The sequence below is a fragment of the Sciurus carolinensis genome, chromosome 1 (assembly GCF_902686445.1).
Source record: "Sciurus carolinensis chromosome 1, mSciCar1.2, whole genome shotgun sequence".
NCBI lineage: Eukaryota > Metazoa > Chordata > Mammalia > Rodentia > Sciuridae > Sciurus > Sciurus carolinensis.
This window is the reverse complement of record NC_062213.1, coordinates 22,989,132-23,004,489: the sequence shown is the minus strand read 5'-3', so window position 1 is coordinate 23,004,489 and position 15,358 is coordinate 22,989,132. Positions and strand designations below refer to the sequence as shown.

Genomic DNA, 15,358 nt, shown 5'->3' with positions numbered 1-15,358 from the left:
AATATGCCACAGTTTCTTTATCCATTCATCAACTGAAGGGCATCTAGGTTGGTTCCACAATCTGGCTATGGTGAATTGAGCAGCAATGAACATTGATGTGGCTGTATCTCTGTAGTATGCTGATTTTAAGTCCTTTGGGTATAGACCAAGGAGTGGGATAGCTGGGTCAAATGGTGTTTCCATTCCAAGCTTTCTGAGGAATCTCCACACTGCTTTCCAGAGTGGCTGCACTAATTTGCAACCCCACCAGCAATGTATGAGTGTTCCTTTTTCACCACATCCTCGCCAACACCTATTGTTGCTTGTGTTCTTGATAATCGCCATTCTAATTGGGGTGAGATGAAATCTTAGGGTAGTTTTGATTTGCATTTCTCTTATTACTAGGGATGTTGAACATTTTTTCATATATCTGTTGATTACTTGTATATCTTCTTCTGTGAAGTGTCTGTTCATTTCCTTAGACCATTTGTTGATTGGATTATTTGTATTCTTCGTGTAGAGTTTTTTGAGTTCTTTATAGATTCTGGAAATTAGCGCTCTATCTGAGGTATGGTTGGCAAAAATATTCTCCCACTCTGTAGGCTCTCTCTTCACATTTCTGATAGTTTCCTTTGCTGAGAGAAAGCTTTTTAGTTTGAATCTATCCCAGTTGTTGATTCTTACTTTTATTTCTTGTGCTATGGGAGTCCTGTTAAGGAAGTCTGATCCTAAGCCAACAAGTTGAAGATTTGGACCTACTTTTTCTTCTATAAGATGCAGGGTCTCTGGTCTGATTCCAAGGTCTTTGATCCATTTTGAGTTGAGTTTTGTGTAGAGTGAGAGATAGGGGTTTAATTTCATTCTATTGCATATGGTTTTCCAGTTTTCCCAGCACCATTTGTTGAAGAGGCTATCTTTTCTCCATTGCATATTGTTGGAACCTTTGTCTAGTATGAGAAAATTGTATTTATTTGGGTTTGTGTCCATGTCCTCTATTCTGTACCATTGATCTACCTGTCTATTTTGGTACCAATACCATGCCGTTTTTGTTACTATTGCTTTGTAGTAGAGTTGAAGATCTGGTATTGCAATACCCCCTGCTTCGCTCTTGCTACTGAGGATTGCTTTAGCTATTCTAGGTTTTTTATTCTTCCAGATGAATTTCATAATTGCTTGCTCTATTTCTGCAAGGTACATCATTGGGATTTTAATTGGAATTGCATTGAATCTGTATAGCACTTTAGGTAGTATAGCCATTTTGACGATATTAATTCTGCCTATCCAGGAACATGGGAGATCTTTCCATCTTCTAAGGTTTTCTTGAATTTCTTTCTTTAGTGTTCTGTAGTTCTCATTGTAGAGGTCTTTCACCTCTTTTGTGAGATTGATTCCCAAGTATTTTATTTTTTTCGATGCTATTGTGAATGGGGTAGTTTTCCTAATTTCTCTTTCTGAAGATTCATCACTTATGTATAAAAATGCATTGGATTTATGAGCATTGATCTTGTAACCTGCTACTTTACTGAATTCACTTATGAGTTCTAAAAGTTTTCTGGTGGAATTTCCAGGTTCCTCTAAATATATAATCATGTCATCAGCGAACAGGGATAGTTTGAGTTCTTCTTTTCCTATTCGTATCCCTTTAATTTCTTTGGTTTGTCTGATTGCTCTGGCTAGAGTCTCAAGGACGATGTTGAATAGAAGTGGTGAAACAGGGCATCCCTGCCTTGTTCCAGTTTTTAGGGGGAACGCTTTCAGTTTTTCACCATTTAGAATGATATTAGCTATGGGCTTAGCGTAGATTGCCTTTATAATGTTTAGGAATGTTCCCACTACCCCAATTTTTTCTAGTGTTTTGAGCATGAAGGGATGCTGTATTTTATCGAATGCTTTTTCTGCATCTATTGAAATAATCATGTGATTCTTAACTTTAAGTCTGTTGATATGGTGAATGACATTTATTGATTTCCGAATGTTGAACCAACCTTGCATCCCTGGGATAAAACCCACTTGATTGTGGTGCACTATCTTTTTAATATATATTTGTATGCGATTTGCTAAAATTTTGTTGAGAATTTTTGCATCGATGTTCATTAAGGTTATTGGTCTGAAATTTTCCTTCCTCGATGTGTCTCTGTCTGGTTTAGGTATCAGGGTGATATTGGCTTCATAGAACGAGTTTGGGAGGGTTCCCTCCTCTTCTATTTCATGGAATAGTTTGAGGAGTATTGGAATGAGCTCTTCTTTAAAGGTTTTGTAGAACTCGGCTGAGAACCCATCTGGTCCTGGACTTTTCTTTGTTGGTAGGCTTTTGATGACCTCTTCTATTTCATTGCTTGAAATTGGTTTATTTAGGTTGTGTATGTCCTCCTCGTTCAGTTTAGGTAATTCATATGTCTCTAGAAATTTGTTGATGTCTTCGAGGTTTTCTGTTTTGTTGGAGTATAGATTTTCGAAATAGCTTCTAATTATGTTTTGTATTTCACTCGTGTCTGTTGTGATGTTTCCTTGTTCGTTCCGAATTTTAGTAATTTGAGTTTTCTCCCTCTTTCTCTTTGTTAGTGTGGCTAAGGGTTTATCAATTTTATTTATTTTTTCAAAGAACCAACTATTTAATTTGTTAATTTTTCCAATTTTTCTTTTGTTTCGATTTCGTTGATTTCGGCTCTGATTTTAACTATTTCCTGTCTTCTACTACTTTTGGTATTGGTCTGCTCTTCTTTTTCTAGCGCTTTGAGCTGTAGTGTTAAGTCGTTTATTTGTTGATTTCTACTTCTTTTTTTGAATGCACCCCATGAAATAAATCTTCCTCTAAGTACTGCTTTCATAGTGTCCCAGAGATTTTGATATGATGTGTCTTTGTTCTCGTTTACTTCTAAGAATTTTTTTATTTCCCTCCTGATGTCTTCTGTTATCCATTCATCGTATAATAATGTATTATTTAGTCTCCAAGTATTGGAGAAGTTTCTGTTTTTTATTCTGTCATTTATTTCTAATTTCAATCCATTATGATCTGATAGAGTACAAGGTAGAATCTCTATCTTCTTGTATTTGCTAACAGTAGCTTTGTGGCATAAAATATGGTCTATTTGAGAGAAGGATCCATGTGCTGTTGAGAAGAAAGTGTATTCGTTCTTTGTTGGATGGTATATTCTATATATGTCCGTTAAGTCTAAATTGCTGATTGTGTTGTTGAGATCTATAGTTTCTTTATTCAATTTTTGTTTGGACGATCTATCCAGTGGTGAGAGAGGTGTGTTAAAATCGCCTAGTAGTATTGTGTTGTGGTCTATTTGATTTCTGTAATTGAGAAGGATTTGTTTGACGTACGTGGATGAGCCAATGTTCGGGGCATAGATATTTATGATTGTTATGTCTTGCTGATTTATGCTTCCCTTAAGCAGCATGTAATGTCCTTCTTTATCCCTTCTGACTAGTTTTGGTTTGAAGTCCACATTATCTGAGATGGGGATGGATACTCCAGCTTTTTTGCTGTGTCCGTGTGCATGGTATGTTTTTCCCCATCCTTTCACCTTTAGTCTATGGGTGTCTCTTTCTATGAGGTGAGTCTCTTGCAGGCAGCATATTGTTGGATTTTTCTTTTTAATCCAATCTGCCAGTCTGTGTCTTTTGATTGATGAATTCAGGCCATTAACATTCAGGGTTATTATTGTGATATGATTTGTATTCCCAGTCAATTGACTCATATTTGTTTTTGGCATGATTTGGTTTCTCCTTTATTTGGCTATTCCTTTAGGCTAGCGCCTCCTGTTGCTGATTTGCATCGTTGTTTTTCATCTCTTCCTCATGGAATATTTTGCTGAGAATGTTCTGTAATGCTGGCTTTCTTTTTGTAAATTCCTTTAGCTTTTGTTTATCATGGAAGGATCTTATTTCATCGTCAAATTTGAAGGTAAGTTTTGCTGGGTATAAGATTCTTGGTTGGCATCCGTTTTCTTTCAGGGCTTGGTATATGTTGTTCCAGGCCCTTCTGGCTTTTAGGGTCCGGATTGAAAAATCTGCTGATATTCTTATTGGTTTCCCTCTGAATGTAATTTGATTCTTTTCTCTCGCGGCCTTTAAAATTCTGTCTTTATTTTGTATGTTAGGTATTTTCATAATAATGTGCCTTGGTGTGGGTCTGTTGTAATTTTGTATGTTTGGAGTTCTATAAGCCTCTTGTATTTGGTTTTCCATTTCATTCTTCAGATTTGGGAAATTTTCTGATATTATTTCATTGAATAGGTTGTTCATTCCTTTGGTTTGTTTCTCTAAGCCTTCCTCAATCCCAATAATTCTTAAATTTGGCCTTTTCATGATATCCCATAATTCTTGTAGATTCTGTTCATGATTTCTTACCATCTTTTCTGTTTGGCCAACTTTGCTTTCAAGATTAAATAATTTGTCTTCAATGTCTGAGGTTCTGTCTTCCAGGTGCTCCATTCTATTGGTTATGCTTTCTATGGAGTTTTTAACTTGGTTTATTGTTTCCTTCATTTCAAGTATTTCAGTTTGGTTTTTTTTTCAGTATCTCTAACTCTTTATTGAAATGATCTCTTGCTTCCCGTATTTGGTCTTTTAACTGTTGATTGGTGCGATCATTTAATGCCTGCATTTGCTCTTTCATCTCCTCCTTCAATGCCTGCATTTGCTCTTTCATCTCCTCATTTGCTTCCCTGATCGTTTTAATTACGTACATTCTGAACTCCCTTTCTGACATTTCTTCTGCTGTGCTGTCATTGGGTTTTATTGATGTAGTATCTAGGTTTGTTTGGGACATTTTCTTCCCTTGTTTTCTCATATTGGTCAGTTGTCAGTGGGACCCTGAGATATTGCAGTTTTCCGCTATTGGCTTATAGTGTCCCGGTAGATTTCCAGTGTATCACCTCCCAGCCTTCATTAGCCTGATGTCTTGGAGGAATCTGATAAAGCAGCGTATCCGAAGAAAACTGCCCCTAGCCCCCTACTGGTTCCACGATTTGGAACTGGCTCTGTGCTGAAATGCTCTCACTGTGGGCCTGCACCGTGCAGCTGGCCGTGTGGGAGGAGCTCACTGCCGGAGTGTGGAAGGCTACCTTGGGAAGACTCTAGCTGCCCTGCCTGGCTCCGATAAGCCACCTCTATCTGGGCCTGCCACCCGGGCCGAGCTTTACCCAGTGGGCAGACTCACCTGTGGCTCTATTTCAGTCCCAGTCTCTCAATGCCTCCCCTTCTTAACTCCTGGGTTCTGGAGCGACAGGGGGTGCAGTCTCCCTCTAGGCCGCCATCTTGGATCGCCCCGAGAAGAGAGCCTGCAGCCAGAGTGGGCAGAGCCGCCTGAAGAGGTGTCTGGCTGCCCTGCCCTGATCCCAGAGGCTGTTTGCGGATCGAGGCTCTCCGTTGGTTCGGGGGCTTGTGGCTGGTTCTATGTAGAAAGTCTCTCACTGGGCGGTCAGCTCCGAGAGGCTAGCCTTGAACGGCACCTCCCACCGCAGGGGTCCAGACTACTTGGGGAAGTCTCTGGCTGCCCTGTCTGGACCCTGAATCTGATTGTGTGCCAGAGTACGCTGAGCTGCACTGGCTCCGGGACTCGGAGCTTGTTCTGGTCAGACAGGCTCTCACTAGCGGGCCAGTTCCGTTCCGAGAACCTGGAGAAGCTGGCTGTGTGGGCGGGGCCCACCGCCGGAGTGCGCAGGGCTGCCTGTGGATGACTCTAGCTGCCCTGCCCGGTTCCGATAAGCCACCTCTATCTGGGCCTGCCCCCCCGGGCCGAGCTTTACCCAGTGGGCAGACTCACCCGTGGCTCTATTTCAGTCCCAGTCTCTCAATGCCTTCCCTTCTTAACTCCTGGGTTCTGGAGCGACAGGGGGTGCAGTCTCCCTCTAGGCCGCCATCTTGGATCGCCCCGAGAAGAGAGCCTGCAGCCGGAGTGGGCAGAGCCGCCTGAAGAGGTGTCTGGCTGCCCTGCCCTGATCCCAGAAGCTGTTTGCGGATCGAGGCTCTCCGTTGGTTCGGGGGCTTGTGGCTGGTTCTATGTAGAAAGTCTCTCACTGGGCCGTCAGCTCCGAGAGGCTAGCCTTGAACGGCACCTCCCACCGCAGGGGTCCAGACTACTTGGGGAAGTCTCTGGCTGCCCTGTCTGGACCCTGAATCTGCTTGTGTCTCTATTTCAGAATTCTTGATAAAAAAAAAAAAAAAAAAAAAAAAAATACTAAGGAGTCCAGTGTAACTCAAAACATAATTTGAATCATAGAAAATCATGAAGTTGTTTTTGTTGCAGACTCACCCTATTTAGAATGTAGCCAAAAACTAAAAGGTAAGCAGAAACGTCTGAGCAGTCAGAAGAGATGACAAAATTCAGTCAATAAAACTGTTAAAAGAACCTCACAGGCCTCCTCCATGACAACCCGTTTACTTTTCTCTTTTCTAAGCACAAATATGCCAGTGTACAGCATATTTCGAGCAGCAAATGATAAAAATTTAGAAATAGGAAATGTGAGTGTCTCAATGCCTAAATAAGAAAGTGAGGGAGAGCATGCAGGGGATTTTTTTTTTTTTTTTTTGGCGCGAGGTACACCTCTTTGAGCCCTTCTCCCAGCTCTCACCCCCAGGCCTCACCTGGTGCCTTTGACATGGTCCTTGTCCCACCTTCTCTGGGTGGTTTAGCCCTATTCTCATTGGTATCCTCCGGCACCTGCTGGGTTGTGGACTCCTCTCTGCCAAGTCACTGACTAACCCCCTCTTTTCTTCTCATCCTAAACTTTATCTCCTTGCATCTGCTGCTGTTTCCTTTCCAGTAGCTTCTCTTCCCATGGGTGTATAACTTTCTTTTTTTTCCCAATCCTGCCATTTTCACTGGGACTTTGAGAAAAAGAAGAGATATATATGTGTATCTTGACCACAATGTTTTTCTGGATCAGGATCTTTTCAATACACCAAATAGATGTGCAGCATTTCTGAAGTTTATTTATGTAATAAAATTCAGTAATCCAAATTTCATTTTCCCATATATAATTCAGACATTATACCAGGTTCTAGGTGCAAAAGTTTAGGAAACACTTTTTTGTTATATTATTCATTTGCTGTTACAATGAGGAAAGAATGACTTTAGATATTTTAAATTAATCAGATTAAAATCCACACTGTATATTTCAATGGGAATTATTTTTTAAAAGAAAACTTAGGGGGAAAGTGTCTTGTCATGGGGAAATGCTCATCTGCTGGTCTCAAAACACTCTTGTACTTGATGGGATTCTTCTTATTCATGTATTTTAAGAAAGCACTAAAGAATTAATTAGGTGGTGACCTGAGGTAAAAGATGGGGACAAGACTAAGATATGGTTAACTTAAAGTTTAGTCCCCAAAACAGCAGAAGGAAAGTTAAAAAGCAAATTAGCACCAATAATGCATGTTATTCTTTTTCTCCAATTTCTCTACACACTGTATCTCCCTTTTGAAATATAAGGTTAAAATATATTATTGACATTTTTTAAGATATGGAATTCATGATTTACTGATCATGATTTTTTTGCCTTAATGGTCCACATACCATTGATAGTGTTTATGTGAAAACTGTTAATTTAAGTAACTATCTTTGGATGACAAAATTTCCTAATTATTTGATTACATGGATGCTCTTAAAAATAAAAGGTCTTGATTTAATTTGCCAAGTAGTAGTGAATATCTGTATTCATAAGCTTAAATTTTTGTCTTTATGTTAATCAAAGCACATTTTTGCTATGCACATAAAGGTTTGCTTTTTTTTGTTCATATATTTAGTAGGTACTAGAGTTTTAAAGTTTACAGAATTTTACTAGTATTTTCATAAGCTTTCCATTACTGTAACAAATATATGAAATAAATAAGCTTGAAAAGAGGAAAAGTTTATTTGAACTGTCAGTTTCAGAGCTTTCAGGCGATGACTGATGGCCCCTGTTGCTTTGGGACTGCCTGTAGTGGCATAGTACATCCTAGAGGATATGTTGGAGGACGCACATTCACCTCATTGCCAGGTAGGAAAGAGGGAGAGAGGAGGAGACCAGAGCCCTACAGTCCCCTTCCAGGCCACACCTCCAGTCACCCAAAACCTTCACCACCTTCCAGTAGCTCTAAGGGCTAGGAACCAAGCCTTTAAGACTTGGGTCTTCTGGGGACACTCATCCAAATCATTGCAGCTGTCTCCACTGAAACATCCCAAATACTTCTTGCCTACTTTAGTGTGGAGTATAAAAATGAAGAATTTTTAGTAATAACCATGTGTTTTTTTAAATATCAAATTGCAATATTAAACAAAAAAAAAAAGAAGTTTGGAAGTGATTGCCAAGAATTTTTTTTTTTTCGCTTTTCTTTTTCCATTCTTCTAGATTTGGGGGAAACTTTACATTTTACTTTTTGTTAAAATATTAAAATATTCAACTGTTTGAGTGCCTTTTGTGTACAAGGCATTGTCCCAAGTATCAGAATTTCTACCATGAATGAGCCTAAGGCTCTCTAATGGAAAGCAGCCCCCATTTCTTGTACCCACATCATGTTCTGATGGATCTTCATAGAAACAGCAGTGTTGTAACATATTGCTTTATTCATCTATAATTAGTAATAGAATTGTTTTCATATTCAATTAAATGTCTTCAGTTTTATTATAATGCATATTTCTTTCTTTTTATTCTAAATAAAATGAATATATTTATACTCCTTATTTCACCCTCAGTTGGTCATTTTCAGTATTGTTATATCATCCACATGAAGTTGTACAGAACAGATTGAATGTTTGTTTTGTCTGGTTTCTAACAATGCATGTTACCAGAGGCCACTATATATAGTACCTGAAACTTTGAGGCATACAAAGTTGATGTAAATCATCAGATAACAAAATGACCTGGTTTTATTAGCTTTTTTTGGTTTAAATACGTTTCTTTTTTCTTTATATATCGTGAAATCTGTAAGCCCTGATGCCAAGTAAAAGATAAATTCTTGTTTCAGAGTTTATGCTTTAGGGACATAAGCATATGTTCTATTTTGCTAAAGGCTATTCTGTTGATGGTAAAATAAGATTGAAAGAAGTAGTGGGCAGGGGTTGACATATAATCAAGCCCAGGCATTTAGAAATTAGAGCATTTTTGGTCAAGTGTCACATCCTTTGTGTGAATATTAAATTACATGGTATGACTTAGCATAAGCATATTTTATAAGTATCTACTCTGCTTACACATTCACCTGTTAATGTAACAAATTAGGCACAGCTGATGGATTTTGAAAATAGCAGCTGTCAACCTCTGTTAAAATCAATCAGTGGCAAGATTGTATATATTAAATTCTATATCATGTCATGAAAATTTACTTACAATTTAGCCACTAATAAGCATAACTGTCAGCTCTGCTGTTGATAGTTTCATGACGTGTTTTGACTCTAGATATTTTACTTTTATGCTAATTTCTTAATTTAAAACTTTATGGCATCTTTGAGAAAAACTATCCAAGTACTTTATATCATACTTTTTAAAAAAAACTTACTACTTCCTAGACTTCAATATTAATTTGAAAATACTCTCACTTAATTTTTTAGGAATTAATGAGGTGTTACAAAGAAAATAAACCAGTATATCAGAATTTATATTTCCAAGTGAGTTTTCTTGGAAGAAGTCTTATTGGTAGACTGCATTTATTCCAGTCATGGTACCATTGTGTGAGCCATCTGCAAACCCTGTTCTGATACTGATATACAGTCTGTTTTTAACCACCCAAGAATAGAATTTTACTAATTCTAGTTGCTCTCTGAACATGTATTCACTGAGCTTATTTATCAACTTTGAATGGGTTTTAGCTGTGTCTAAAACATAATAACACCCTCCTCTTTCTCCTTTGTCATGGGTACAGTTTGGTCACCATTGAAGGTATTTTGAAGAGTCTATTCCACACAGTTATTAACCTTCTTGTTGTGCTTTAATCATCTTTCTTGTCTTTCAGGAATTTTTTGTTTTTTCTTTGATGCTGGGGATTGAACCCAGGGCCTTGTGCTTGCAAGGCAAGCACTCTACCAACTGAGCTATATCCCCAGCCCATTTTTTCAGGAATTTTAATGGGTCCCCATTACCCACTGCCAAGCCCAACTATATCCTCCTTCCACTCTTTGCTCGCCACTAACTTTTCTAGACCCCAAACAAAAGTTTTTTTCCTGTTTGGTGATCTTTTCAATCAGGCAGTGTCTTTTCTTTTGGAGTTCCAGAGCATGTGATATTTTTCCTCTGCCAGCCACTTTACCAGGTTATAGTCTAAGTATTTGGTCACTATGCTTAAACTTCTTCCTACTTGGTGTTGAAGTTCTGAACCTTTCAAAAGTGATGATATTCAAGATCATTCAGAACTTAGTAATTCAAATTAGGTTTTTTAAAACCAACTTAACATTCTCTTCCTTTTATTCTTACTCAGTGGCTCTTGTCCACATCTGTCACATGCCTCTGTAGCCAGTTGTCATCTTATGTGTGGGTATACAGAACATTCAGCTGGCAGGGACCTTAGATTTTTACAGTCCAAACCTCTTTGATGAGATAGCTGAGAAAAAAATTGACTAAAATCACATAACAAGGTGGGATAGTTAGAACTGGGGCTGGGATTGCTAGTCTCTCAGTACTACTCCTTTGTTCTTTGGTTCCTCTGTAGTGCCGCTACCCTTGATGGATGCTACCCTCAGTACCTATGATGAAAAAGACTTTATAGACAGCCATTCCTCATCTGTCCCAGTAATCTGGGTCAACTTTATTTGATAGTATACATAACTGCTTCAATAACTGACTTCCAAATGGATGATACAGCTTGGAAGACGGGTCATCTGAAAACTGAGAGATGAGACTGAGTAGCTAAAAGTACTAAGTTTCATTTCCCAAAGGCCATGTTAAAGTGAGACTCAGAGTCAAGCCCATGTGCTATATGGTCAGATACGTTATGACTGTGTTGTACTCATTCTTCTTTCAAATATGAATTAAATTTAACATTATTAAAGATTATTAAAGTCTGTAAATTCCTTTCCTATTTTCTAGTAGTAGTTTTTTGAGCTTCCCTTTTAACCATTTCATTCCTGTAACCTCTCTAACTCTGGATAGAAGTAATATAAGGAACTCAGTTTGTTTATGGTAAATCTTAAATTTTTGTTTGTTTTTTTGTTTTGGGGTGCTGGGGATTGATCTCAGGGCCTTATGCATGCTAAGCAAGTACTCTACTGCTGAGCCACATTCCAAGCTGTTAGTTTGCTTTTTTTTTTTTCAGTTTAACGTTTATTTCTAGTTGTTCTTTTTAGATATGAAAATAGGGTATATTTTGACATATTATACATATATGGAGTATAACTTATTCTAATTAGGATCCCATTCTTGTGATTGTACTTGATGTGAATTTCACTGGCCATGTATTAATATATGAACATGGGAAAGTTATGTTAGTTTACTTTTTAATAAAATCAAAACTGGGATTTTTAGATCTTTTCTGATGAATATATACTAGTTTACCTGGAGTTAGTTTAATATGATATATTTAAACTAAATGTTATATCTCCAAATGTAATGTTTCCAAAAGGTTATTGAATAATAATTGTTGTTAACAATAACTAGGAAACCCTAAGCAGAAGCTCTTTATTTTTTTCCTTGTCTTACCTAAGCAAATATTTATCACATAGGACTTGAAGAATGCCTAAAATGAAGCATATAAACTCTCATCTAGTAGAACCCAAGAACAGACATGGAAAGACACCTGCAGCAGACCTTAGCTGAGAAGATCAATGCACCTAACACTGTGCTGTTTTCTGTTTTGTTTCAGAATTGGGAGTAGATTGCACTCCATGCTATGGGCAAACAGTGACTTCTGCCACATTTTTGAAAGACCAGTTGCATCAGACATTCTATTTTTAATTATAGTTTTTTATTGATAGTTTACATTCTGTTCTATCACTAACATTTGTTGAATGCTTACTTACATGCCAGGCAGTTCTGACATTGTACATGAATCAGATCATTTAGTCTTTCTAACAACTCCTATGAGATAGGTTCAATTATTACTTTCATTTTTGTGATGTGAAAATAATTTGGACAATGTCATCCATTTAATTAGGGAAGGAGCTGAGTGTCTGAGTACTCAGGAAATCTGGCTCAAGTGGGTGTTCTGTACCATGATGTTCCACTGCCCCTTAGAGAATCTAATACTTAGATTTTATAACAGTTGAATGCTTAGCTTATTTTTTTGATGGTAGAGATGGAGGAGTAGATAGAGTGGAGGACTGGAACTGAATTAGAATTCAGGATGTCCATCAAGGAGTATCTGAGGGCAGAAATAGAGACCTTCTGCCTTGTAGGTGTATTTAGCTTAACTGGATCACTAGAGTCCTAGCTTATGACATTTTAATCTTCTGACTTCATGGTCTATATTTCATGAAACATTCTTGATAAATTCTTTTGTTTCCACAGAAACTCAAACAGAAGAATCAACAGCTGAAGCAAATTATGGATCAATTACGAAATCTCATCTGGGATATAAATGCCATGCTGGCGATGAGGAACTAAACTGATATTTAAATTTCCTGCTCTACACATATTTTGCTGTTGTTTTTTTCCCTGACGTATATTTTCCCTTTGAAAAAGATTATTTATCTACTTTAATTTTAGTCACTAGAACTAAAGTTCCTATTTTTACATTGTGGCTTTAAAGTATTCATTAACTTTTTTTTAAAATGCTGTTGATTCTCTGAAAGATTATTGTAATAAATTGTGATAGGGCCTGAACTTTGGTTGATTTTCATGAATTGAATAATTGTTTTATAAAAGCAAAAATAAAGTTTTATAAATACATTTTTAAATTTGAACAATGGTTATACTCATTTCAGTTACCCTTTTAGAATAAAGTTTAAGTTAAAATCTGTCTGTAGAGAACATCTCTACTATGGAGCAGGAACCAATGTACTACACTGCCACAGAGCCATAGCCCCACATTCTAGGAGTGTTCACTCAGAGTTGATGCCAGTTTACCCAGTCACTCACAGGCCTACTGGGGACCAATTATGAATGTGGAAGGAGTTATTAAACACATAGAACCCACTAACCCTCCAAATTTCAACTTTTTCGTGCGAGTATGGCAATTGATTGAAAAACAAAGAAAGGTAAATTCCATTGTAATGTGTGCTGTTAGGCAGGTTAATCTCTTCTCATTGAAAAATGATGTATTATTGGCTCATCACATTCTAGGTTGGAATTTTGGTTGCAGATTTTAGGCACTCAATCAAATATAGGTTACACCAAAAGGGGGATTTATCAGTTCCTGCAGCAAAAAGAAAGCAAAATGCTAGAGAAGAGCTAATAGAATCACAGAAACTTGTAGAAACCAAGACTTCAGGAATAAAAATCAAGATTCAGTGTCTCCAGGGTTTTCTAAATCATCCCCTACTTTCTATTTATCTCTGTTGCCCTATTTCTTCTCACTGAAGACAGACTTTCTCCAAATGCTGGCAGAGATGCCCTCCACTGTATTACCTTGACGTCTTTTCTGTATCCTGATGATAGAGGATGGGCTGCTTCTCCATCTCTAAATTGAGGAATTCTACAATGGACTCTAAAAATATTGGATAATATAACCATCCAATGGGCCAATTATGTAAATGGGCACTATGATTCAACTAACTTAGGTGACAAATCCATTCCTATAGCCAGGATTGACTGGGAGTCATGAAAGATTGTACTGGACAGAGAACAAATTTTAGAAATAAGAAAAAGAACCAACAAGGAAAGTTTTCAAGAAAAATAATGGCAACCGTGGTCTACTGATGTCCTTCATTTGTACATAATGCTATCTTAGATATGATTCCAGTTATTCAGACTTCAAAAGCCAAAAAGCTTTTACAGAAAACCAAATGCATCATTCAGTATTATGGGGGAAATTACTGGTCTTAATTTTAATTTTTTTTTTTTCTGAATTCATGGACTTCTGTGTTAGCATTTTTCTTTGCAGCTGTTTCTTTGCAGCTGCTTCAATTAATTGCTATGTGATTTTGTCAGGTCTTGGTTAGCCTGGGGTAAAGCACATAGGAAAAGGTTAAGAAAAAAATATAAGGAAAGCTCCAGCATTCTGGTAAGGATTTAAAATGATTTGGCAATCTATGGCCTTGATCATTCAGATGTTAGTTCCCTTTGCACCATTACAAACCAAAACCTGTTAACTTGGCATTTTGATGTAGTTCCAGCTTGAGTAATCCATTTTCTTTCCTTAAATTCCCACTGAAGTTTAAGCTAGAGGAGTTTTTTAGCCCTAAACTAAAATACATGCTTGTCCTAAAGCCTCAAAATGTTTGTTATTCTGAGTGCCCTTAAACTTGTCTAACATAACTGAATGCCTTGAATTTTTGTCTAATCCTTTAAAACAGCAGGGCACCAAGGACTAATTTTTAAAGCATAAATGGAAAGAATACTAGGGTTTTTTTAACATGATAGTCTCAAATTCTCAGTTTTTTTAAACTAAAGCATTAGAGTTATTACATTCATTTGTAGTTTTAAGTTTATATTTTTACATAGACTTGATATTGTACACTGATGCAAGAGATTCATATTTTTTTCCAAAAGTTATTATTGTTGCCAAGATGTAATTCGCATTTCGAAAACTATTAGAAAATCAACAGATAACTATAAATCTATGTTTTTTTCTCTATTTTTAAGATCTTTATTATTATTCCTATGAGAAGATCACAAGTCCACCACTTGGCATGCTCTTTGTTAGAACTACCTAAACCTGTTTTAACTTTAGTAGTTGTCTTCCTGAGGTGTATCTCTTCAATTTTAGTATGCATAGAATCACTTAGGTGTATTTTTTTAAATGCACGTTTTTGGATATACCACAAATATATGGAATCACCAAAGTGGAGGTCTAAAAATCTGCATATTTAACAAGTTTTCTAGGTGATTTGCTACTGGAAGTGAAAAATATTGCCCTCAACAGTTTAATGAGTTGTAAGTACTATAATAGGAAAGAACCTCAAAAATAGCAGTAGTGATATAAAATGAAACTCGTAGTTTTAGTTCTAGCATCTTGACCAGTTAAAAATTATATTCTATGTCAATAGTTCTCAACCCTTCTTCCACAACAGAATCAACTGGGGAAATTTCAAAATTCCCTCTGCCAAAGAAATACTCCAAATCAATTAAATCAGAATTCCAGGGTGGGATTCAGGCCTAATAAAAGTGTTAAGGGTCCCCCGGTGATTCCAATGTGATGCCAAGTGAAGAACCATTGCTCTGAACAGATTTATATGCATGAAAAGAATCAAGGGATTTTTTTTTCCAGTCATAAATATTTGGAGCAAAGAACTTTAAGACGGCAGGAATTTAAAACTCACTTATTCGTACAGTTGTATGTTCTTGGGTGCCAGAGCAAA

The 15,358-nt window shown here is 37.1% G+C and overlaps 1 protein-coding gene across 1 annotated transcript in view; it reads left to right on the top strand.

Moving 5' to 3' along the window:
- Med30 (mediator complex subunit 30) overlaps positions 1 to 12,796 on the top strand; it is a 28,491-nt gene extending 15,695 nt beyond the window's left edge. The window contains exon 4 of the mRNA XM_047564125.1: positions 12,408 to 12,796. Within this exon, the coding sequence (XP_047420081.1) occupies positions 12,408 to 12,503 (96 nt within the window). The 3' untranslated portion in view covers positions 12,504 to 12,796. The remainder of the gene's footprint in view (positions 1 to 12,407) is intronic.
- Positions 12,797 to 15,358: the final 2,562 nt, after the last annotated feature.